At 41.8% G+C, this 27,139-nt stretch overlaps 1 protein-coding gene across 1 annotated transcript in view; it reads left to right on the forward strand.

Moving 5' to 3' along the window:
* LOC117441063 (WD repeat-containing protein 7-like) overlaps positions 1–26,009 on the forward strand; it is a gene marked incomplete at both ends in the record, with an annotated part of 27,568 nt that extends 1,559 nt beyond the window's left edge. Inside the window, 2 exons of the mRNA XM_034077259.2 lie at positions 13,546–13,773; positions 25,823–26,009. Coding sequence (XP_033933150.2) covers positions 13,546–13,773; positions 25,823–26,009 — 415 coding nt within the window. The remainder of the gene's footprint in view (positions 1–13,545; positions 13,774–25,822) is intronic.
* Positions 26,010–27,139: the final 1,130 nt, after the last annotated feature.

The raw sequence follows: 27,139 nt of genomic DNA on the forward strand, positions 1-27,139 counted from the left end.
ACACACACACACTTAGAGAATAGTTTTTTCAGTGTAATATCTTCATTGTTGTGTTTTCCTTTGGTCTTGTTGACCACTCTTAGCGAATAATAACATCGGTCACTGATGGAGTGGTTGTATTATAAAACAGATCATATCCATGTTGAATAGTAATGTGGTTCTACAGAGAGTCTCTCATCTCTGCCTCTGATGGAGGGGGTAACCTCAGGGAGGTCAAAGGTCCCTACTGGACACCGCCCAATCACGCACGCACGCACGCACGCACACACACACACACACACACACACACACACACACACACACACACACACACACACATATGTTGTCTGTTCAGGATTCAGAGCCCTCCAGACAACATGTACTTAAATATGAATACACACTCGCAATAATATTCCTTTCTATTTGTTTGTTATGAGGAAGGCAAGAAGGTCGTACCCTTGCGTGTGGTCCACAGCCGCACAGATAGAGGTTGGAGGTCGAAGGTCAGGCGGACCCTCACCTCCCGGTGTCATTAGTGCGCTGGTGATTTGGTTAGCTGAAACGCTAGCCGCCCTGCTAATCTAATAGTGGGGCCTGGAGGTCGTTTGGGTCAGATCGCATTTCTCCTCGGAACAGATTGAACTTATGAAAAGATAAATGGTCGCAGCGGCAACTCCAAGCGCTCTGATTGTTTCTGATGATTGTTTCTCTTTGGCTTTACACGCTGAGGGGCCCAGGTGGTGTGTGGGGATATAATTCTATCATAGGCAGAAGATTGAAGTTAGCGTCCAAAAGTAAATAATGTGCAGGAATGTGTTTCTGCTGCCTCCGTACATTAGCAGCAATAGTAGTACAGTCGAGTCTGTTTTAGGGTATGGGACAGTGTATGTTAGGGTATGGGACAGTGTATGTTAGGGTATGGGACAGTGTCTGTTAGGGTATGGGACAGTGTATGTTAGGGTATGGGACAGTGTATGTTAGGGTATGGGACAGTGTATGTTAGGGTATGGGACAGTGTCTGTTAGGGTATGGGACAGTGTATGTTAGGGTATGGGACAGTGTCTGTTAGGGTATGGGACAGTGTCTGTTAGGGTATGGGACAGTGTCTGTTAGGGTATGGGACAGTGTCTGTTGGGGTATGGGACAGTGTATGTTGGGGTATGGGACAGTGTATGTTAGGGTATGGGACAGTGTCTGTTAGGGTATGGGACAGTGTCTGTTGGGGTATGGGACAGTGTCTGTTGGGGTATGGGACAGTGTATGTTAGGGTATGGGACAGTGTATGTTAGGGTATGGGACAGTGTCTGTTGGGGTATGGGACAGTGTATGTTAGGGTATGGGACAGTGTCTGTTGGGGTATGGGACAGTGTATGTTAGGGTATGGGACAGTGTCTGTTAGGGTATGGGACAGTGTATGTTGGGGTATGGGACAGTGTCTGTTGGGGTATGGGACAGTGTCTGTTGGGGTATGGGACAGTGTCTGTTGGGGTATGGGACAGTGTATGTTAGGGTATGGGACAGTGTCTGTTAGGGTATGGGACAGTGTATGTTAGGGTATGGGACAGTGTCTGTTAGGGTATGGGACAGTGTCTGTTAGGGTATGGGACAGTGTATGTTAGGGTATGGGACAGTGTATGTTAGGGTATGGGACAGTGTCTGTTAGGGTATGGGACAGTGTCTGTTAGGGTATGGGACAGTGTCTGTTAGGGTATGGGACAGTGTATGTTAGGGTATGGGACAGTGTCTGTTAGGGTATGGGACAGTGTCTGTTAGGGTATGGGACAGTGTCTGTTGGGGTATGGGACAGTGTCTGTTGGGGTATGGGACAGTGTATGTTAGGGTATGGGACAGTGTGTGTTAGGGTATGGGACAGTGTATGTTAGGGTATGGGACAGTGTATGTTAGGGTATGGGACAGTGTCTGTTAGGGTATGGGACAGTGTGTGTTAGGGTATGGGACAGTGTATGTTAGGGTATGGGACAGTGTATGTTAGGGTATGGGACAGTGTATGTTAGGGTATGGGACAGTGTGTGTTAGGGTATGGGACAGTGTGTGTTAGGGTATGGCATATTTAATGTATAGCACTGTGGTCCATTATGTTGCATAGCACACTATAGGATGCTAATTTAATAATAATATGTAACAATGTAGTATGGTGTAATATATGTTATTGATAAGCATGTAGTGCAGGTGTGTCAAACTCGAGGCCCGGGGGCCAAATCCGGCCCGCAACTTCATTTTATGTGGCCCGCAAGGGCTTGCAAAGATTATAATACGGTTACATGATGATTTACAGAAGCACGTTGCCCATAAACTACATGTCCCACAATGCATCTTATTTTGTGACATGCGCACTGAAGAGACTTGTAATTATTTGCCCTAGACTTCTGCTTTCAGACGTAGTTAATTACGAAGTTATTACCCTATCCAATAATAATCCAATTCAGAGGCAATAATGTAATATAATACATTATTTTATGTATATTATATATGTATATTTATATAGTTACAACCGGCCCTTTGAGTGCAACCATAATGCTAATGTGGCCTGCGATGAAATTGAGTTTGATACCCCTGATGTAGTGTAACTCACACTTGCCAAGGACATTTTTATCTACGGTGTCACATATAAACTGGTCCTTAAAGCATGGAGACATGTCACAGTAGAGACACTAAATGCTAATATGAACCATGTCCTCTTTGAGCTAAAACCTCTGGGGAGAACAACCAAAACTTAACAGCTGATATGTTGGCAAAGAGGTTCTCTCAAGGTCCAAGCATTGAGTTGGAGGTGAAAGACTTTAGCTGCATCTCACTTCGGTTAAATGGATTCCTTGCGTCCCTCACTTGCGTCGTTTCCCTGCGACTAGTCCCTCCCACCAGGGAAGGAGAGACGCAAGGAAACCACGAGAAGCAGGGAAATGAGTTTTAAGAGCAATGGGACGTCCTTTCCTCCGGAGCGTCACGAGAAGCGACGTCCGTTTGTGATAATGCCGCACAGCTGATCGTCTGACAGCAGCCAGATCAGTGCATCGTCCAATCAGTGAGCGATACACAGTAAGGGGGCGGGGCGAGTGTCTGAGGATTTCACCGGAGGATGGTCTGGTAGTTCCTCGATCCTCGCTCCTCCGGCAGAAATAAGGCCACTGGGAAGCTACTCAAGATCCCGAGCCCGAGGAGCGAGGAAATGAAAAATAACCGAAGTGAGACGCACCCTGTGTCTACGACCACATTGTTTCCCACCTAGCCTTTTCACAAGCTAACTTAAAGCTAATCAAATCAAAACCACACGTCAGGAATGCAATATTGCCCCAATGCAAGTTAACTGTTTTGCTCTGCGTTCAAACTGACACTTCCCTGCACACATTGGCAGCATGCTAAGTCAAACCTGAAGCACCTGAAGCAGCGGCTTCTCTTCAGGCGACGGCAGGGTCCAACCTGCATCCATATTTCTGTCTCGTCTTTTTGTTGCCTCTACTTCCCATTGCTCACAGATTCTCTCTGTCCCACTCCGCTGCTCTCTCGTCAGCAGTGGGTCAAATGAGGAAAATGTTGAGTTCAGATGTTCTCAGATAATTTGCTTTTCACCGCAGAGATCTCCTGTTTGTCTAATCGGGTCGGATTACCTCTTGGATTGATCCGGTGCTTCAGACTCGAACACAGCAGACTGAGAATCCGTCATCACACGTTTTCTTATCTCCTCCATTCCTCAGCAAGCCACCCGAGCAACAACTCTATTGTAAAGATATAAACACTAGCTTTTCTATATTAAAAACGTTGCCTCGTTTTTGTTTAGTTAGTCAAATATAAAGGCTTCAACCCTTCAGTTATGAAGAGACAGTAATAACGGCAGGCTTTATAAACAAAACACCATTTAAATCAAATTGATAAAGGAGGTTAAAAGCATTTAGCAAAACATGAAGTCATGATATGAACACACACTAGAATATTATGTTTCCCTTCAATAGTGTTTTATTGTCAGTTTGCTTTTCTTCACAGTCGACTGTATATGTTCTACTTTTTAATGCTGCTTTAATTCTATTTTGAGATGTTTCAATTCTAGTATTGTTCATTTCTACTCTTTAATTTCTACTTATGTGCAGTTGTTGTGTTTTATGCTGCTGCCACGCAAACATTTATCCTTATCCTTATTGTCTTATGTTTAAAGGTCCCATGTCGCGGCCTTTTCTACTGATCATAATTCCATTGTTGAGGTCGACTAGAATAAATGTATATTGTGCAATTTTCCAAACTCACATTGGTTTCTCAAACAGCATCTCTGTATCCATATCCATATCCAGCCCGAAACACACACACACACACACACACACACACACACACACACACACACACCCACCCGCAGCCTGGCTGGGAGTTTGTGTGTGTGCCCAGGCTGAGTTCCGCGGTGTCTCGCTGTCTCGCCGACCCCACACCAGTGAGCCGGCTCACACTGTCCCGCTCCTCGCAGCAACGAGCCTCGCTGTGTGTGTGTGTGTGTGTGTGTGTGTGTGTGTGTGTGTGTGTGTGTGTGTGTGTGTGTGTGTGTGTGTGTGTGTGTGTGTGTGTGTGTGTGTGTGTGTGTGTGTGTGTGTGTGTGTGTGTGTGTGTGTGTGTGTGTGTGTGTGTGTGTGTGTGTGTGTGTGGTGTGTGTGGTGTGTGTGTGTGTGTGTGTGTGTGTGTGTGTGTGTGTGTGTGTGTGTGTGGTGTGTGTGTTGTGTGTGTGTGTGTGTGTGTGTGTGTGTGTGTGTGTGTGTGTGTGTGTGTGTGTGTGTGTGTGTCCACGTGTCCACGTGTCCACGGATTGGTCCAAACGTAACAGCTCCGAATGGACCAATCTGCGGAGCCGTTAAGTTACGTCACTATACCCGAAATACGTCACTATACCCACGAAGTAAACAATGGAAAAAGAGAAATGTCCAACGAGGCGTTCTGGGGCAGCAGACAGGTCTTCTCTGTGTTAGAGTTGTACTCGCTACAGGGTGCACTTTGAGGGTTTGTGGCTGCAGACCGTTCACATGCAGAAAAAGCTTCATAACACAAGGGGACGGGTGAGAACCAGAAAAGCACGACATGGGACCTTTAAGATGACTAATTAGTCTGAGTATTTCATTGGATGTTGAATTAAAGGGTGTTGAAGCGTGGATATAATAAACTCGGCTTTAAAATATATTGAAAATGATCAGTCTTTCAACTCCAACCTGTGAGATGTAGAAAATGAATGAAGTCTGCAAGATGTCAGTGTCCTGTGTCTCCTGTCGTCTGCACCCGTCTCTATGGTGGAAGATAATAATCTCTTCCCTCTCACTTGAAGTTGTAAAGCTTTTCATTTGGAGAAGTGTAAATCTAATCCTGTCGCATAGCTCTGACTCATAAAAGTAATTCCTCCTTTATGAAGAAGTGGTGTGATGGAAGCCGTCCACTGTCTCTGCATTAAGGACATTAACATCCAGAGCTATTTTGCACACCTTCCTTAACAGCATGATTCTGACAGCCGCAGAGGGACGGGAGTATTGGTTGTATTAAACACCGTAAGTTGGACCGTAAATTAAACTGCAAAGCAAACACATAATTGATACAGCAGGATAGACAGTCAGACCTCAGGCGATCAATATTGGCAATCCTTCATGCAGTAGGACTGAGTTATGAAGGGGAGACAAGTTGATGTGATTGCGGAGAAAGATGTCACTTAAAAAAAAAAAAAAAAATCACTCGTGCATCGCTAATGTATTGAAATGTATAAGAACAGGCGAGGAAAAGATTCACGAGTCACTAAGTCAAAAGTATACGATGGTGAATAAGTCAAAACTTTTAACGTATTACTCATTAATTAGCATTCATCCATCATGTACAGTTAATTTGCACATGCTTTTAAAATGTATTATCCTTAAAGGTGGGGTCGGTAAGAATGGAGAAACCAGCTCGAGGGCGCTAGAATTTGAAAGTACGCCGTCGAAAAAAATCTGCCCCTTCCTCACAGAGCCCCTCCACACACACGAACGCGCACATGACCAATGAGGGCACGAGATAAGTGTGTGCCCTGATGGAAGGCTGACAGGCAGGTAGGCCATCCAGTTACTTTAGCCGTGCCAAAGCAGATGATTGGTCGTGCTTTTTACAGCGCCACGGCTTCCACAGATGATATTTTTGTATGTCAAAGCATTTATTTATTGCTATCGGATGTTAAGAGCATTCCATGGAATATAACACAAAGTGTTTCTGAAGTGAATTACCTACCCCACCTTTAACGTCCTAGTGGAAGGACACCAGATATAACAGAAAAAAGTAAGCAATCAGAAGACTACAACAAGAGAAATGGTGTATGTTAGGGTATACATACACCCCCCCCCCCATCACCAACACACTTTATGCCCATGACCTATTTGGCATCACCAGACTTGTGGAGGTGTAGTAAGACCAAAATAAATTGGAAGGTCACATGACTTCACGCCACCACCGCTAAGCTCCAGGCGGCTAATGTTCAGATGTTTGGTCTCATGTAGACACTTGTTAGCAACCGGCCTCTGTTTTTATGAAACATGTGCATCAGAAATTCACCAGTGGGATATTAATTGACATATTTGATGTTGTATGTCGAAGATGAAAACCTCCTCAGTTTGTGCTAACCACCGAACTTATATCAGGCATCTCACCGAACACACGTTCAAGGAACCATTGACTTTCAGACCAACAGAACCAAACGTGGTAAAATGCGTCTTCTTGGACTCAGCCCCGCACAACTTTTATACCAAAAACCCAAAAATGTAATCCTTGGTATCGGCCCCAGAATTCCCCGATGTTTGCCTCCCTTAGAAAGGCTCAAAGAGTTGCTGTGACGGAGGATGGGCTTTCTAGGTTCTGATGTTCTAGAATCTTCCGGATGTGTGTTTGAAGAACTGGGTTTTCTTTCGTCTCTTCTTATAAACTTGTATTCAGTTAGTTTGTGGTATCTCCTGTGCCCCTATCCCCCCCCCCCACACACACACCATATAATTGAAGCGCTGTGTTTCCAGCGAGCGCAGATAGCCCCCATGTCTGTGTCTTAAGACGGTTAAATACACTTAACCTTCAGATGGACTCGGGATGCTTCGAAGGGCACCCGCCCGATTCAGGACTCAAATCTTTTTTCTCTATCAACTTAATTGTGTTTTTCAATTATTTCCCCCAGATGTTCCGTCTCCTGACATTTGCTGTACCCCCTGACTCCCCCCCCCCCACAACACCAGCTCTCTTTTGTTTTATGAAACTTTGTCTTGATGCGGAGGCTTTGCCCTCAGAGTTCTGTCCGTCAGCTTGTTTTTGAATTCTTTTGCATGAATATCTTTGGACTAAATCTTTTCTCTCACAGTATTTTCCTGTTCACTTCTTCTCATCCTCCCTTCTTTGTTCTCACATCAGTTTCCTGCTGCTATTGATCCCCTCCTTCAGTCCCTGGCGATCAGGTTTTACCAGTCTCCCATTGATTACCAATGGAGGCAGTACCAAGGTGCACCATGGGAAGAAAGTGGGGCTGCAGCTCAAGCAGGGAGAAGGTTGTTGGTTTGATTTCTTAGTTGGGGTTACTAGTAAACATATTCATAATAGAAACATAAATTCATACACAGATCATTTATGGATATTTATTGATGTATCTAAATATTATAAACGCCCATATGTCATGTGGTCATTTATTGTATTATTAAATACAATTATAATGGATTTTACGTTAATTGACAAATATTACATTTCAGTGTAAATGTCTGTCGAGATTATTTTAGATCTGAATTTTCATAATAACTTCATTCCTGTATCAAATACATATTAAATGTATTCATTAATTTATTTAGCATGATGATGCCTAGTCAGTTACTACACTAATTGTGTGTGTGTGTGTGTGTGTGTGTGTGTGTGTGTGTGTGTGTGTGTGTGTGTGTGTGTGTGTGTGTGTGTGTGTGTGTGTGTGTGTGTGTGTGTGTGTGTGTGTGTGTGTGTGTGTGTGTGTGTGTGTGTGTGTGTGTGTGTGTGTGTGTGTGTGTGTGTGTGTGTGTGTGTGTGTGTGTGTGTGTGTGTGTGTGTGTGTGTGTGTGTGTGTGTGTGTGTGTGTGTGTGTGTGTGTGTGTGTGTGTGTGTGTGTGTGTGTTTTCAAACAAAACCAGTATTTTTAAATTGAGGACCGTCATGAAAGGTCAACATCAAAATATGAGGACATACTGTAGATAATATATTTGATAATTTAATTGAACTTTTTCTTAAAGGTGAAAGAGTTGAAATGGTTCTTGTTCTGCTCGGTAGTATTTCGTTTTCTGACATTTCTGTCCTCCATATTTTAAGTGTAATTGCATGAGTCCGCAGGTTGTTGCATTACACCATCCTGCCCTTTTTAATAGATTCCATGCTTTATGGATAATGTCATTTCAGCCAGAAAGCCCTTTTATCCCGATCTGTCGGTGGCTTTATGAAGATTTAGCCGAGCTGGGGCGAGCTCGTCCGTCCCTCTTTAGTTTATTGGGTTATGTTTAGCAGCAGGTTGGCCAACAAATAGGATTTAGATAGAATGTCATTATAATAGATCTGCCGCTCGTGTAGAAAGCAGATCGATAGGCTTCAAAAATCAATCAGTCTGTCCACAGGTACAGAGACAGGAAGTGATGCTACCTGACTCGCATCTCTCACATTAGGGAAGTTCACAACATCTGCAAGTCTTCGAAAGGTATTTTTTAAGGCTGCTTTACCGGGGCAACAAGTCAAATGATTGGTCATTTTAGTTTCAGGACATTTGGATATTTGATCACTTACAGTTTGAACCTTTTGAAAATATACCACATGCTTCAGCAATTAATTATTTGTGTTACAGTACAACAGCTACTTTCATAATTCAAGTATTTGTATGACTATCATTAAAAAAAAAGGGTTATTATTGTCTTATGACCCATTCTAACAATAACACAAATCTTCGGGTTCAATAATTTTCCTTAACTTAATTCAAGAAGAGAGGACACAATGAGGTCATAGGAACTTCAAAGTTCAAATTAATTTAGCATTGGATTTCGTAATATTAGGTTGTGTTATGAGGTTTGCTTTTAACACTTTATTATAAATTATATTAACCCTTTTTGTGTCTAAATACAGCTTCAGTGGTGTCGAGCAGTTTTCGGTTTATTCATTTTGAGTATCAGAGGCAAGCGCCAATGAAACCACAGGCAGAGGGCTCGTCCAATCAGGTGACAGAAGGTGTGGCGGAACAGTCCCATGTCTATGTATTGACTGGGTAGTGAACGCACCAGTGCATCACTGATGGGAATTACGGCTCTCTGAAGGGAGCCGGATCTTATGGCTCCGTTCAAAAGAGCCGTTTTTTTCAAGGGGGCGGGGTTAATCGGGTTATCTGCAAAATAATCACCATGATAATAATTGACTGTATTGCCAGAAATCTACTTTTACTCGCAGAATTTTTTTTAACTTGCGACATCTCTCAGCCAGCCAAACTACTCGTCACACAGCATGTGTTATGCCATCATCTATACGGCACATTTGCATTCAGGAAAGCAAGTTCCCGTAGAGGCGAGTGGATTTATGGCAGGCAACGATAAAAAGAACGGCTCTCACCAAGTGCGACTCGGTTCCCAAAGCGCCGTTCATAAGAATCGGATCGTCTAAAGAAAGACAATTATTATTCCTAAAGTTTAGAAGGGACTACAAAGGGTACACACTTAGTTGTTCTTACTAGCGATGTCTTGTAAAAAAGATTTAGGCTTATATATGATTAATATTTCTTTGTACCGTGCAGATACCCCTCCCACCTGTCTGGATCTGTCTCGTCCCCTGTTTTTACTTTCTCTTTCTCTGCGTAAAGCCCAACTTTTCAGTGATTCTGGTTGGGAGTCTATCTCTAATTCTGTTATCTACTGGCCCAGTCTGGCCCTGGGATGGATGCCATCTGTAATCCATTTATCAGAGCTGGCCGCTGGGCCTTTTTCCAAATGACAGCTGGCCCTGAGCAATCTCATTATAAAAAGCACTAGGATATAATATGGAAATATCGGGGGGAGGGGGCTCCTATAGGGTCTGAAAAAATGGACCAACATACAGTGGTCAAAAATCCCAGTGTCTTCATAAGGATGGCAGAGCAGTTTGAATAAGGGGAGATCATAAAGATAGTCAATCACATGGTAGACAGCTGTAGATAATTTGTGTGATGCAACCTGTTTTGAGGAAGTTACCATTTACACTTTTTATTTGAGGTGTCTTGTTGATCCAGATGCAATATGAATACACTTTTATTAACACTTGCTTAGCCACGTGTACTTCTCCAAGGACCAGACGGTACACATCTGATTATAATCCATCTTGGTTGTCCAGGGTTACATTGCCAATTAAGGTCGCACCTAAAGTACATGCACCTGAAGCTATTTGGTAACTGCCAGCGTAGGAATAACTTAAGCCTTGCTACACCAATTAATATGTAGCAGTAGAAGCTAGCAAGCTAACGGATATCCATATTTTCAGACATGGATAAACTGTAAATGTCGACTTAAAGCAAGACATGTTAACTAGCTTTCCCTGATCCCTCGTCCAGATCTTTCAGTAGTGGAACTGTCCCACTCCAGGTGCAACATTTGATGTCTGTCAAAATCAATGTTATTTATTTGTACACATTGTACGTGTCCGGCCTGGGAGAGAGACCCCCTCTCTTTAGTGGCTCTCCCCGAGGTGTCATTCCTCACACACACACTTTTCGGCCTCTACTTTTATGTCATACCAATTATTTTTTATTCTTGAGACAATCAGACTTTCTGAGGCAGCAGCATGGTGAGAGTCCATGCTGCCTCTCTTTGTATTTTCCACACTGGGTTGACCCAACTATATTATTTTAGTTCCACCTCCCAACAAGAACCTTGATGTAACGCTATGATAGTAGGCATGTAGTCAGTATAAAGCAGTGCTTCTCAAAGTGTGGTCCGCGGACCACTGGTGGTCCGTGAGTATATTGGTAAAATTTCACATTTGAAATAAATAAATAAATTTAAGTTTCTCCCAGGAATGTCTCCGCAATGGAGCGAGCTTAAGTTTCACTTTCGATTGCATGATATAGCCCAGCACAACACCTTCATCACACATGTGGCCACTTGTTTGTACCATTTTCAGGCAATTTGTAAAAAACGATGTGTTTTTGGATATTTGCAGTTAGGTGGTCCGCGAGTATTTTTTTATTGGTTAAGTGGTCCTTGGTATGAAAAAGTTTGAGAAACACTGCTATAAAGGAATGATAATAATAATAATAATAATAAGGCATGTATTGCAACTTTTTAAGCTCGCTAAGGTACACCACATTTAAAGTTAATTGTGATTTATGAAGGGAAACTGCAGTATGCCTTTGACCACTTTTTATAAATCTGAATTTTACTTACATTTGCCTCGTATATTTACTCCTTTTCTGTCTAGAATGCATTTTTCATTTGACCAGAATCAGAAATTATTTGTCCCACAGAGGGGAAATGTACAGTGTTACAGCAAAGGGGGGCAGAATGAATAGACACAAATAAAACACTTTTAATTTCAATTTGATAAGTACACATTCATGGTACAAAAACAGATGAATATTAGCATTTAAAAAAATAGCAGAACATACAATACACAAGAACTCAACATACTATGTAATGCAGTAGCAGCGACAGGGTTTTTCTTCACCCGTCTTAAATGAATGTATATGTTGCTGGTTTGAGATCAGATATTCATTTAATCCGGCCAAGATGCATGAAGTTAAAGTGTAATTTCACTATTTTTATACTAAAATGTACGGAAGAGGATTGGGGCCACATGTTAAAAAAAAATATTTTACCAAAGTGCTTTTTTTATGAGATTGAAAACTGAAAAAAACATATTTTTATCCTGACTTTTTCTCAGAATTCTGACTTTTCTTTTTGAACTTTTGGTCACATCCCAAATATTTTTTCCTCATGTTCTTCTCATTCTGTAAATCTGCGTTTGGAAACATATTTGAGTATCGAATGTTTTCAGGAACATCTCACCAGCTGAGTCATGAAACATCAGCACAGACCACAGCCTGCTTTTATCCTTTCGAGGCAGTAGTTTTAAGTAGTCGTGTGTGTGTGTGTGTGTGTGTGTGTGTGTGTGTCGAGTGAGTGCTTGCTCCCCTGCAATTCAAATCCATAACAATGCCGTCCGCGCTCATAGAGAGCGAGAAAATAAGAAATGGAGGGCGGAGCAGTGGGACTGTGTGTGTGTGCGTTACAGACACACACAGATTTGATGTAGTCCTTATTGTGCCTTTGATCCGAGGGGTGTAAGGAGCTCTCCTCTCCCACTGTGATACTCATACAGACACACACACTGCAGCAGTGCCCCACTGTGCAGACCCCGGCACACGCACACACACAAAAGAGGTTATTTTGGGGTCTTCTTGGTGTGCACAATGGATGGTAACGCCCACACCCACACACACACTCACACACACCCACACACACTCACACACACTCACAAAGGGTTTCCAGTTGCACATGTCCAAAAGCTTTCCAGAGGCTGTGAACATGACCGCCTGCATGTCAGCGTGTGTGTGTGTGTGTGTGTGTGTGTGTGTGTGTGTGTGTGTGTGTGTGTGTGTGTGTGTTTTCACTGTGACTAAAGTCTTTCAGCGGCACAATAAGACGTGTGCCTGTGTGTGTGCCAGCGCGCGTGTGTGTGATGGTTAAACCCGGGACAATAGAAGTGTGCCTGTTCAGTTGTTATCGGCTCAGTGTGGACTCAAAGGCCTGCTGTTTTTTTTCTTTTTTACCACCTTTCACCGTGAAAAGTAAGAAATGAAAACGGGGCTCCCCCACACTCTGTCTGTTTAGCTAAATCATTCCTCAAAGTGTCAGAAGACGGGAAAAAACAGATATTCAGTATAGAATTAAAATGCAATGTTACTAACTTGTCAGATTTGCATTTCAATTACAAGCCGCTGTCGGGATTTTTTTTAATTGGATTACGCTGGCCCTCAATTACCACGGTTGACAATTAACATATACAAATGTTTTTGTTTAATTGTTTCACTTTAAATGCAAGGGGAATTGTGAGTGTTTTTTTTTTATTCAGCACAAATTCATTACAGTTTTAAGGACGTTTCTAAAGTCACTAAGGATTTTAGGGAGATAACATTGAAGAATCCCTGTTCATACACCTGCTGGTACTCTAATAACTACACTGTATTATGGTCCACTGTATTTAAAGTACATTCAATAAAATATACACATGTGATGGTGTAAATCAGCAGGGGCCTTAAAACGAATGATTTGCCTTGGGATCTACCATCATGTGCTAAACTAAAATTAACTTGTATATCATTTTAAACAAATGACCAAAATGCACAAATGTTGACGGTTCTGTATTCATTTGTAACACTAAGGTGACAGAATATTTAATTAAGGGTCCACTTACTTTTTTTGTGCGCTTTTAAAGTCTCTCATCAGTAAATAACGTTTGTAAGCTTACAAAAAACGAACTTGGTGTGGACCTTCCCATCTTGAGACCAGCTGCTACATCAATAGGCAAAAGACACGTTGTTCATTTCTCTCTCTGTCTCTCCTCCAGGCTGTCTCTCCAACCTTCCACCGAACGCCAAGAAGATCTCCAACTCATACGAGGAGCGGCGTAAGCAAGCGACCGCCATCGTGCTGCTGGGGGTCATCGGGGCCGAGTTTGGCGCTGAGATTGAACCTCCCAAGGGGGCAGCGCGGGCTCGGACGGGCGGGCAGGCGCCTGAGGGCTTCGGGCTGACCAGCGGAGGGTCCTCCAACTACTCTCTGGCCAGACACACATGTATGTACCATATTTACATTCTGGATAGGTAGGTGTTAGAAAAATATCACTCGTCACCGGCTTGAGCTTCAATCTCAGGATCCACGTGTTTCTGATCCTCTCCAGAATGGAAGTAGTCCTCACATACAGAGCATCAACTAGTTCCTGAACAGTGTCCTTCACATGCTGATATGCAAGAGAGGGAGTTACACAGTCACAAGGTGGAGGAATGCCGGTTCTTGTAGATAATCATACATCCTGTCATGAACAAAATACTGACTTTTCTCTCAAAATTCAGATTTTCTCTCAAAATTCTGACTTTTTCTCAAAATCCTGACTTTTTCTCAAAATCCTGACTTTCTCTCAAAATCCTGACTTTCTCTCAAAATCCTGACTTTCTCTCAAAATTCTGACTTTCTCTCAAAATCCCAAATTCTGACTTTCTCTCAAAATTCTGACTTTTTTCTCAAAATTCTGACTTTCTCTCAAAATTCTGACTTTCTCTCAAAATTCTGACTTTCTCTCAAAATACTGACTTTTCTCAAATTCAGATTTTCTCTCAAAATTCTCACTTTTTCTCAAAATTCTGACTTTCTCTCAATATTCTGACTTTCTCTCAAAATCTCAAAATTCTGACTTTCTCTCAAAATTCTGACTTTTTCTCAAAATTCTGACTTTCTCTCAATATTCTGACTTTTTCTCAAAATTCTGACTTTTTCTCAATATTCTGACTTTCTCTCAAAATCTCAAAATTCGGACTTTCTCTCAAAATTCTGACTTTCTCTCAATATTCTGACTTTCTCTCAAAATCTCAAAATTCTGACTTTCTCTCAAAATTCTGACTTTTTTTCTAAAAATCTAAAAATCCCTAAATTACGACTTTTTTTCTCAAAATTCTGTATTTTTTCTCAAAATCTAAAAATCCTGATTTTTACTCAATTCTATATTATTTTCTCAAAATGTCAAAATTCTGTCTTTTTTCGCAAAATGTCAAACGGCGGCCTTCACATTCTGATATCCAAGAGAGGGAGTCACACAGTCACAAGATGGAGGAATAGAAAGCAGCATTCAATGTTTACTTCAGATTAGCTCCACATCAGAAATGAGCATGCTTGATGTCTCTCTCCATAGAGGCTGAGTCATCATGTTAATCACATAGCTATCATATGCCTCAAACAGTCCTGATGCTCTTCTAGGTCATCACGGTCATGTTCACAGCTACAGTTGATACCTTTGTTATCACGTGGACTCTGATATTAGGAGAGGACATTCAGTATTTTCCCAACAGTAGGCATTTAGGGAAGTCTTCCATAATAGTTCAATACTATTCTTTTACGCGAGTCCTTCGATTGTTACTGGTGATATGGGTCAATGTGTGTGTATCTGACTAGCTTGTCTGCAATTTAGAACAGCAGAACATGTTGGGGTTTAACGGCATCTAAATGCTGAGTCAGATCTGGCTGCATGAACAGCGGGACAGCTACGTCTTTTAAGGCTTTTGTTAAACGCTGTTCTTGTTTTACCACTCGATGTGTTTCTTTCTAACCCTAACCATCGCCATGGTAATGGTTTCGCCTTGTTTTATTTGTCTGTTAGCAGAATTGTGCATTTGTAACGCATTCATATGGCGTCAGAATAATCAGAAAAAGGAATACCAGAACAAAAGCAAACTAGGTTTTATAGAATCTTCGTTGATTTTTGTTGCTTTATGGCATTAAGTAAAATACCTGATATTTGGTACAGACATCCCAGCAAATGAATCCTCTGAATGACCCTTAAATGAATATTTTGAGATCCCCTGACCCCTGCCTCACATCCAGACCGACGCTTTAATGTTCAGTGGTTCCTGTTTGGCTCCAAACTAAACAACTGACAAAGAAGAAACTTCAGTGTCGGATTAGAGGTGAGGAGAGAGATGGGATTGATTTTCACCCACCAAGCTTGACACCTTAAGGAGCTTGGTACTGACTTCCACACACACACACACACACACACACACACACACACACACACACACACACACACACACACACACACACACACACACACACACACACACACACACACACACACCACACACACACACACACACACACACACACACACACACACACACACACACACACACACACACACACACACACACACACACACACACACACACACGTCCGGCCCCTGCCCTGCTGTGCCTGCAGCGCTGAACCTTGGTCGGCATCAAACCTGCACTAAGTAGAGCTGCTCTTCCATTCCATTGCTCCTGCGCTCTGATTGGCTGCCTCTGGGGTCCTCCGCCCAGCGACAGAGTCTGGACTCCCCCTGATAGACTGTGGAGCGTGATGTTGGCCCTTTACACAGCGGTCATCTCACCTGTGTGGACTCACCAAACACACACACACACACACACACACACACACTCACCACAAGAAAACCCCAATCCTGTACCATCAGATGAAAACAACTCAATATTGAATTGATCCCTTTGAGTAGAGCTCCACCCTTTTTAAAACCTTCCTCCGACCCCTTTGGCTGGGTATCATTTGGACATTTTGATCCCATATGATAATATTTGTTGACGTTTGACATTGAAGGTCTCCTATCATGCTATTTTAAGGCATATATTATGGGTCTCAGATATATACAAATATATAAAAACATGTCTATGATGTGTTTTTCTCAAAATACAGACGGATCATGCATTTTAGACATCCCTCATACCCCTCTATTCCAGCCCTGTTAGAGAAACGCGGATTTTGTGTCCTATAGCTTTAGAAGAAAAAAAGAGGAGGCGGAGCTAATGCCTGATCAGAATCCTACCGGAGATAAAGTTAAATTCTGCTGTGATAAAACGCCATCCTGTTTAAACCACTTCAAGGATTATTTCTGAAACAGTATGGAGCTCAAATGCTTTTTCTCTTGCGGGTTTATCACAAGGTGAGTTCCTTTTTTTTATTTCCTGATTTTTAAACACATGTGCTCTCCAGTACAGGTTAGCTCTGAGTGTTAGCGAGGCTTGCTAATGTCAACAAAGACGAGATTACGTCCAAAACACGTCAGACATTGTTTTTGATAGCAATTTTCTGTGGGTCCACCATCCGAAATTACGTAATATCGGCAGCAAATATGTGTCCGCTCGTTGTATCCCCGTTTTTTTAAAGATATGGGTACGGAGGAAAAGAGAAAGGGGTTTATGTTCTGACGCTGCGTGGGTTCCCCCGACGCACCGGGACACATATTTATGTATGAAAGACATCAAAAGTGAATTTTGCATGATAGGTAACACTAGATTTTTGCGCCGATAAAATACAGTATACAATTCTAAATTAATTGTCGTTTCTCACCAAGAAATAATGGGCCTCATGCAAGCACATAGTTATGTATTTATTGGATGCCTTTTGCTATTTATGAAGAGGCTGCTATCGAGGAAGCTTCTGGATTGTATTGTGATCAGGCTGATATGGTGAACAGAATATACATTTTGAATGACTTGTTTCTAAAAATTGTAAAATAGTTAAACTACAAATTCATTCAGATTGGAGCAAAAATATGTATCAAGTCGATCAAGTGTTTATTCCCTATTTAAACGTTGTTGTTACCTAGGATACAACTGAGAAAAAGGAAAAGTTGTCAGGATTTCAATTGGAAACGAGGCTTATTTCATTTCGTTCCTGCACTTGTCTTTTAGTCTGACTGAACTTAACACAGACATTAAGTAAGAAGTGCCTGTAATGGTCATTATGACGCTCTGCACACGGCACAGGGATCACGAGACAAAGAGTTATGCGACATGTTAGAAGGGACCCGATGAATTCAGAAAGAAGACATAATACTTCCAGAAAGTGATGCTGCTGCTCTTCACAAGCGACTGAGCAGGAAAACTTTGCTGCAGTGAAGAGAGAGGTCAGCCGGGGAGTTTGACCTGGATGCAGATCTCCATGCCGATCCATGTGCATCACGTCTTGTGATAACTTTCAGTTGAGACAAGTGTTTAAAATGATGGATCATGTTTATTTGAAAAACTTTTGGTACAATTGCACAGCCTGGCTCGAGAAATGTAATTCTGACTGTATGTCCCGGGTGAATGGAAACGGGAATACCCCCCCCCCCCCCTTTCTATAAGATTTCCAGGCTGTGACGTTATGCTGCGTTTTCATAATAAACTGATTAATTGATACAGCCACTTTCCTTGCCACAAAAATATCATTTTAAGGCATTTTAGCAAATAAATGGAGGACAGTATCTACTAACTAATTGAGAAAGATACTCACCCTGACTCCATATAGCAACCTGCTTCTTGATCTGACCCCAGTGAATGGCCGAACCCTATATTAACCCTAATTAATACCCCTAAAGATATTGTGAACAGCATGAGATTTCTTTCTCCACTGCTGCTTTCATTCCTGACTTGTTCCGTTCATTTTCCGTCTTTTTCCAATTCTCGTTCATTTTCCACCCTCCCCCCTCCCCCCTCCCCCCTCCCCCCTTCTCCCTTCTCTGTTATGAAATTGAAAGATGGATCGCTGTTGTTGGCGCGCGGCCCTGTGTGTGTGATGAATGAGAGCTGTCCACCCAAAGAGAGGGCGGGTACAGTAGTCTATACAGCAGAGTATAGATTGATGTTTTCATATGGCGTGGAGGGAAATGGAGGGAGGGGGGAGACTGAGCCTAAGGAAGCTAGGAAGGAAGGAAGGACAGATGATGACAGAAGGAAGTGAGGATGTGACTGGACAGGATAAAGGACACTAACTGTACCTCTGTGTATCATCTCTGGACAATTTTGCTCACAGTAAATGTCAGAACGCATCGAGTCCCCTCTGAGCCGCACACACCGCGACGCTGGCATTTTAAAACATTCATGTGAGCAGATTGGAAATGGAGTTTTATTGTGAAAAGTTTGACTTGTGCTTTTAATAACTTCATCTCATTGCGCACTACTTTGTGTAGATTTAAAACCACGAACAGATCATCTTAATGCGCTCTATTTCTAATATTCGCCCAACAGTCGTGAAGGGAAACGGATGAATGCATTTTCTTTACATCACAGTGAACCAAGTGTCATCAAGAACACTCAATTAAGTTAGCAATTATCTTTTATATTTCAGTGTGTGTTCTTTTTTCCACATTAGTGACCAACAACTTTATTTTGCTAGCAAAGTGTGCGGCGAAGTAGTTAGCTATATCCTGGTATTCAAATATTTAGCAGAATTGCACACTTATTTAGGAACAGGAAATAATTGTACAAAGTTATATTTGTCGTAGCTAAGTATTCATTTTGATTCACAGGATACGTTTTTATTTACTAAAAACTTCTGAAAGCTTACAGTAAGACTTAACAATGGCTAATTAATGTAGTAAGTGCTTGTTTCCAACACCATGTGTGCTTACTGGAGACAACGTAATTTGCTTGTCCTCCAAAAATAGGGACTAGGTGATGAAGAGAATATATGAAGTGCTTATTGGTGCACTTTTGCAGCTAGCAATCTCACAGCTAGCATGCTAGTTAGCCAGGAACGGTACAGTAGCCAACCTCAGGTGTTCTTCATGCACTGGTTGTTGACCAAATACTACTTTAATAATTATAATTGTTAGGGATGTCCCGATCACCTTTTTTTGCTCCCGATCCGATTCCGATCATTTGATTTTGACAATCTGCCGATACCGATTTTTCCCGATCCGATCTTTATGCAATGCATTAAGAGAAAAAAAAGGTAACAGATAACGGCTGGTCATCCAACGCGATGAATTCAGCTATCTTGGCTGTTATTGTGTTGGCCTTTTCTCTGTTCTGGGGCAGTTTCTCTTTCCTTTTAGAAGTCTCTGAAAGTGTCGGTTGTTTCAGTGCCGTTACCTGAGTGGCCGCTGTGTACTCGTCGTGTTGTTGTTGGTGTTTGTTTCTCAGGTAGCGTATTAGATTGGTCGTGTTGAACGTAGCTCTGTTCTTTCCACCACGCGGAACCTCTGCCTTGCAAACATTGCATCTGGCTGTTACACTGCCTTCGCTTTCAATTTTATAATACTTCCAAACTCCTGACATTTTCTCTGTCCCGACTCCCGAGTCACCAGCTGAACGTAGCCTCTCGTTAGCGTACTGCTACTATTAGACACTGCGCCCACTCTGCTGCCAGATTTCAGAGAAATAAGCAACCAGGTCTGAAAACAAGCCCAAAGAAAGCAACACATACATGATGTTGTGTAATTTTAAACCAAAACTAAGTCCTCAGGATGACTTTAAGACGTGAACATGGTCATTTTTGTTTTGTAACATTAAATAAATTAAAAAAAAAAAAAATCCCGATCCCCGATTTTTTGAAAATCACGTGATCGGCTCCGATCACGTGATCGGATCGGGACATCTCTAATAATTGTATCTTTTTTTATCTTCGCAATAGACAAAGCTTTCTCCTTTTCTTTCTCGCTCTCACTGGCTCTTGTTCTTCCTCTTTTAAAATTGGTTTTGGCCATTTTAAAAAGGATTTATTTTTCTCTCCATGCAGCAAGTCCAGTCCGGCTCTCATCCACTTACCGAGTCCCCAACATTGATTTACCTTCACCTCTCATTTAAGCTCGGAGGAAGAGAGAGAGAAAGGAGGGGTGTAGGGCAGATGGAGGAAAGAAAGTAGAAAGCCCGTTAGTGGTCTCCTCGGCCTGGTAAACTTTAGACATCGTCAATCTGTCTCTATTTCACACTCTCTGCTTCCCTCCCTCCTTTATTCCTTTCCACTTCCTTCCTTCCTCCCTCCCTCCTTCCACCTGCTCTAATCACCCTCTCCGTGTTAATGTGACATGTTTACTGCTCTAACTAACAGCTCATTATGGCCAGCGGATCCTTTGTCAATAGTTATTGGTTCATTTGGGTCGGGGCTTTCCTTTAAACAAAGATGTCCGCCGTGAGAAATGGACCCGAGTTGGGACCTTTCTCACTTCCTGCTCACAGACCAGATAGGAGGTGTTGAAATGTAAATCTATGGTCAATCTAGCCAATTACAGCAGTGATTGTCAACGGCCATCTTAATTAGTACATGACAAATAATATGTATAATGGCTTCGAGGTTCAACGACACACACACACACACACACACACACACACACACACACACACACACACACACACACACACACACACACACACACACACACACACACACACACCTGCCCTGTCACTGCGAACACCATTGACCTTTGACATCATAACCCCTGAGACCTGCTATGTGTTGGGGGTTTGTCCGGGGTTTGAATTTGACTGCTGACCTTTGGCCCCATGACCCCCCCAAATGATACCTCCCACCAACCCATCCTAACATCCCACACAGTCACCTATCAAGTTCATTTATTGATTATCAGTTTATTTAAACTAATGTTTGGTTGATTTTTCTATCGAAGGTAAAATGATGCCATTGTCTAAATGAATTATAAGCGTGCTTGTAATGTGTTATTATATGCTGCTTATAGCATTGTATAATACTAATTAGCATCATTCATTATATGCATATAGTGAGTCAAACATTTTAAAATGCAAAAGAACAATTTATGCATGGACTTAATTAGATGTTTTTCATTTTACTTAAAGCAAATAATGACCCCTTAGAGCAGGGGGGTCAAACTCAAACACACAGTGGGCCAAAAAAATAAATGGGTACGAGTCGAGGGCCGGACTGGTTCAATGTTTATTGCATAACGTATTGAAATTAACTTATTGCATATATTAAACCTGGAACTAACAAAGCTTAAATTATTGCCTATAAAAACAACATTAAACATTAAATAATCAGTTGCATTCATTTCTCATGGCTCTATCTGCAGCTTTTCTTATGAGTACATTTCTCCACAGGCCAACAGCAGCTTCAACAAAACTATTTCCCTCAAAGGAAAAACCAAACATGTCCTGTTGCCGTGAGACAAAGTGCAGAAGGAAACATCCATTGAGCTCAGGTTGCTGCTCGGATGCTGGTTCAGATACTTGGCATCTCATCTTGGGAGCAAGTTCATCGATGTTTGGGCTCAGGCTCTGAGCGGAGGAGACCCTCAGGATGGAGTGAAGGTGTGCGTGCAATATACCGGAGGGCCAGATCTAACTAGTAATTAGAAATTATCCTGCGGGCCGAAATTAAATCCACCACGGGCCGGATTTGGCCCCCGGGCCACACATTGTACTGTATTATATCTTCCTATACTCTAGGAAGGTCATAAGATCACTTATGGTAACTAAACGATTATTAAGTGTTAGAAATAATATTTAATAATATTTCTAACACTTAATAATCGTGTTATAACTATTTAATGCATTCTAATACACTTGGATCCTTGAAATTCAATTAATGCTTGATTGAATGGAAACTTTCCCTATACAGTATACGAAAAATACATCTTGTCTTCATTACATTTCGACAGTTTCTACAGAAAAGTTGTATATTTTTAAGAAAGACTGTTAAGAGAATTAAGGTGGAAAAAGCACAGGCATGCGGTCTAAGAAAGTGAGTTCTAATAATCACTAACTGGTAGGGGTGTAACGGTACACGTACGGGCCCTTCGGTTCGGTACACGTGTGTACCGAAGTGTACCGAACGAATATAACGTTAAACGTAAAAAATTGAGAACGTGAACAACTTCTTGGAAGTAATCTCAGGTGCTGCGTCGCAGCATTCAGAGTAATTTCCTCACATTGGGCTCATCGCGTCATAGAGCGAGCAAGTCATTTCATTGGATGAGAGGGCATGCTATGAGAGCTGGTCACAGGGATGCGTTCAAATTTGGTCAGTAATTTGAGGAACTGTCGAAAATTAATGGCGAACGCAGATAAAGTTGAGCTCGAAAATCCTCCAGCATCATTGAAGTCTCCGGTTTGGGAACATTTTGGTTTCGCAGTTACGTACAAGGATGACGGACAAAGACAGGTGGACCAAACCAAAGCTGTTTGTCGGCATTGTTCAACTAACATTGGTTACGCGGCTGGCAATACATCAAGCTTGCACACTCATTTGAAAAGGCATCACCCGAACGTGAATATCACCGGTACCAAAAGACTGAAGTGCAAACCCAACTCCCGCTAGCATTTGAGCCTCCACCACTCGCAAAAACATCAGACCGAGCCAAAGCTATTACAAACGGCAAATATCCTTATGTTGCCATGTTAGCAAAGCGCTACCTGGCTGTATCTGCTACCTCTGTCCCTAGCGAGAGGGTGTTCTCCACAGCAGGAGGCATCGCTAGTGCCAACAGATCTGCCCTTTTGGCAAGCAATGTGGACAAGTACATTTTTCTTTAAACAACATGAAAATACAATGACAAGCAAGTCATAATGTCAAACTGGCTGCTTAGGTACTAGTACAGTTCAAATACAGATAATTTCAGTTCATCGAAAAGCTGCACCTTAATGTTTATTTTATTATATTTTGTATTTATTTGAGTGAATATTCATAGTTTAATAATAATTAAAAACCCTAAACTAATAGTTTATGTTTTGTGGGTACTAGTACAGTAAAGTTCAAATACAGATTATTTCAGTTCATCGAAATGCTGCACCTTAATGTTTATTTTATTATATTTTGTATTTATTTGAGTGAATACATTATTCACAGTTTAATAATAATAAAAATATATATATATATATGTTTTGTGAAAAAAAATTCTGCTTGTACCGAACCGAACCGTGACCAAAAAACCGAGGTACGTACCGAACCGAAATGTTTGTGAACCGTTACACCCCTACTAACTGGAGGTCAAAGTTCCTCACTGGTGATATGTATAGTCTTTTCTTGTATGTATATTGATGTGTGTTACAAAAACATGATTGATTTGAGCTCTTAATGGTCTTTGCTAATCACCATCTTACGGTCAAAGTTCACCACCGTATCAGTGCTTCAGTCACAACAAGCTAACGGTGCTAATGCTCCGATGGATCCATCTCCTATACATGGAAGTATTTCTCGAGTTAAATCATGATTTTTAGGTTATAATGCGTAAACAACATAGACTCTATAAAGCGGATGTTATATTTTAATGCTAGATTATTTAACAAAACATTTATAGCTGTTTATAGTTTTTTTGTTTACATGCTATCCAAGTATGCTGCACTTCTTTGAAGCTTTATATAAGTGGTTTTGTCCCAGATTTGTCCCTGCACCACATTCCTTAAAAATATTGCTTATCAGAGTGAATGCTAATAAATAATTAATTTAGCTCACTGTCTGTGGACAACAACAACAAGTTACAACCTTATACAATAAACATTCATCACAAGTGAGAAAAAAATGCCACGCATTATTTGAATTAATAGAAAATGTATTGCAATCAACCCAGTATTTCATTTCATCCGCCATGGTGCTGCGTCATAGGAAGTCGGAAATTCGTGTTTCTACTTCGCTCCGAGTTGTTATTTTGATTTAACGGGGCGTTCGTATTTATTTTCCTGATTATTCCACACCACAGGACTGCAGAATAACAACACACCGGCATGTTTGACTCTTTGTCTCTTCGCAAAAAGCCTCAACATAACTGCTAACATTATTAGCTTGGAGGTCCATCTCTTACAGTCTTAGTCGCCCGTAACGACGTAGCATAACGATGCTAACACAGTTAAAGCTTCCGGAATGTATTATAACCGTCGTACCCAGCAATGCTAACACGGTTAGCCTGTAGCTATACGTTTCATAGCCCCATCCATAAGCTGTGCGTGTGTGTAGATGTAAACCAATAAGGAAGGGGGTTTGCCATTTAAGGGGGGATTGATGATTAAATGCCAGGCGATCCAGATGATGCGTGCGTCTGGAGGACCTTAAGAGCCACCACATCATTATAAATACCTATAGTAAATGATCTGTTTTATGCAATATGTTTCTTTATATAATGACAGTGTACCATTTACATTTAAAGTGAAAATACAATAAACTTTATTGATCTCCGAGTGGCCTCAGACAGCAGAAGGATACAGATTTCAAGATGCAAGGCTTTTATTGTCCTTCGTGCATAGCTACAGTAGTTATGACTAATCTTAGGTCACAGGCTCCTCCAACAGGACAACAACAATAAAAGAGCCTTCCCAATGTTCAATCTGGTTCTGATATAATACAACGCCTAACAGATACACATTTTTTAATTGCAGTTCAAAATATGACTTGATTTATTATACACTGATATACTTCTCGTACGCCACTAGCTTTGAATAAATGCATACATGACGAGTTCATGCCTGGTTCTCGCGTACCATATGACACCAGATGTTTATTATTTATCTTTCCGTCTTGAATTTCCTCTGACTTTATCTCTTGGAAGCACTTTGTAAAGAATCTGCTAAAAGCTCTGGACCTCAAGCGTCAGTGGGTGAGGTTTGGGGGGGAGGGGTGGTGCGAGTTATTGAGGGATGGAGCCTTAATGGTCAGCCTGTCCCCACAGAGACTGGCTCAAATGTCAGGTCAGCTATGAAGTGACCTCCATCCTGCTCTGTGTGTGTGTGTGTGTGTGTGTGTGTGTGTGTGTGTGTGTGTGTGTGTGTGTGTGTGTGTGTGTGTGTGTGTGTGTGTGTGTGTGTGTGTGTGTGTGTGTGTGTGTGTGTGTGTGTGTGTGTGTGTGTGTGTGTGTGTGTGTGTGTGTGTGTGTGTGTGTGTGTGTGTGTGTGTGTGTGTGTGTGTGTGTGTGTGTGTGTGTGTGTGTGTGTGTGTGTGTGTGTGTGTGTGTGTGTGTGTGTGTGTGTGTGTGTGTGTGTGTCATCAAACTGGCAAAATGTCTGACTTTCTTGCTCAAAGTCCAAGCGGACATCTTACTTATTTTTTTTCAAAACCCAGAGATATTTGCTTTAACAGGATTAAAAGTGACAGAGAAAACAGGAAATATCCATATTTGAGAGGCGAAATCAGCCATTTTTTCATTCAATATTATCATCTAACATTAATCGAGTATGAAAAACAGTTCTATTGATCAGCTCATTGATTAGTTGTTCAATTGCTGTAGCTGTATTTACACCAGGGCTAATATGGTCGTATTACAATATGTTAAAATGATTTTCTGTCTGATGCAACTTCAGTGTTTTGAGTGTTGCTTCGATTGCTTCTCGACATGCTTCTCACCTTCCCGTTTGCAGGTAAGGCGCTGACCTTCCTGCTGCTGCAGCCGCCCAGCCCCAAGCTGCCCCCCCACAGCACCATCCGCCGCACCGCCATCGATCTGATTGGCCGAGGCTTCACCGTGTGGGAGCCTTATATGGACGTGTCGGCGGTGCTCATGGGGCTCCTGGAGCTCTGTGCCGACGCCGACAAGCAGCTGACCAAGTGAGTCCACCGCAGATTAATGACACAACTATATGTATCTAACATTTTTAAAACACTATACTTAAATATATAAGGAAACCGAAAGAAGAGGACCTGCGGAATTCATATTTTAAATAACGCTTTTGTAGTCAAAGAAAGGTGGAATCTTTTTACTTTGTTTATTGGGTTTTTTCAACAGCATACAGTTATTCTATCAGAACATGTGTCAAAAGCAGGTGAACACATCTTCACTGTATAGAAAAATAGGTAGAGTAACAAGATGGCAGCAACGTTACTCAGTATTACACAAAGCACAGACACATAAAATACAGAGAACACAACTAAGAAAACAAAAGGCGAAAAGCAGTCAATGCATTGAGCTCATTAGGACAGTAAGAAAGGTACTACTTATTAGTGCAAGAGCAGCTGGTGGTAAGGACCTCAGACAACTTCAATTTAAAACATGCTATTGAGACAAGTGCCCTCAGTTTGAGGCGTGATTGAAGGTCGTTCCAAGACCATCATAAAAAAGACTCCTTTTCCCAGCCTCAGTCCGCACGGCAACCTGGACCCGTATCCAGGCGCTGGATCTGAGGCTGTTAGAGTCACAAACTGGAGCAAATCTGGCACATATGTAGAGTGGAAGCTTTCCTAAAATGGCTTTATACAATAATAAAAACCAGTGCTGCATCCTACGCATAGTAAGTGAGGACCATCCAGTTAGGCTGTACAGTGTGCAATGATGAGTCCTATCGGGTGCATCTGATATATACCGCAGTGCAGCATGGTAGAGTGGGTCAAGTTTGGCCAAAACAGTGGGACAGGCAAACCTATAGATGGTTTCACCGCAGTCCAGCTGGGACAGGAATAAGCCAGAGACCAACCTTTTACGGGATGAAGTTGAAAAACATCATTTAAGTCTGAAAAGGAAGCCAAGAGGGAATTTCAATTTCTTTGTTAGAACTTCAACGTGTTGTTTGAAGTTCAGATTACTGTCCGACCAAAAGCCCAGATATTTGTAGGTATCGACAAACTCAACAGCAGCTAATCCAAAAAGAAACCACATACCTTAGCAGTGCTGGTGCCAGGAGTAGCCATATAGAAGCATGCTTATCCATATGAAAGCTCCCCGTAACAAATGCCAAGTATCT

This window comes from Pseudochaenichthys georgianus, unplaced genomic scaffold, assembly GCF_902827115.2.
Source record: "Pseudochaenichthys georgianus unplaced genomic scaffold, fPseGeo1.2 scaffold_1451_arrow_ctg1, whole genome shotgun sequence".
Taxonomy (NCBI): Eukaryota; Metazoa; Chordata; class Actinopteri; order Perciformes; family Channichthyidae; genus Pseudochaenichthys; species Pseudochaenichthys georgianus.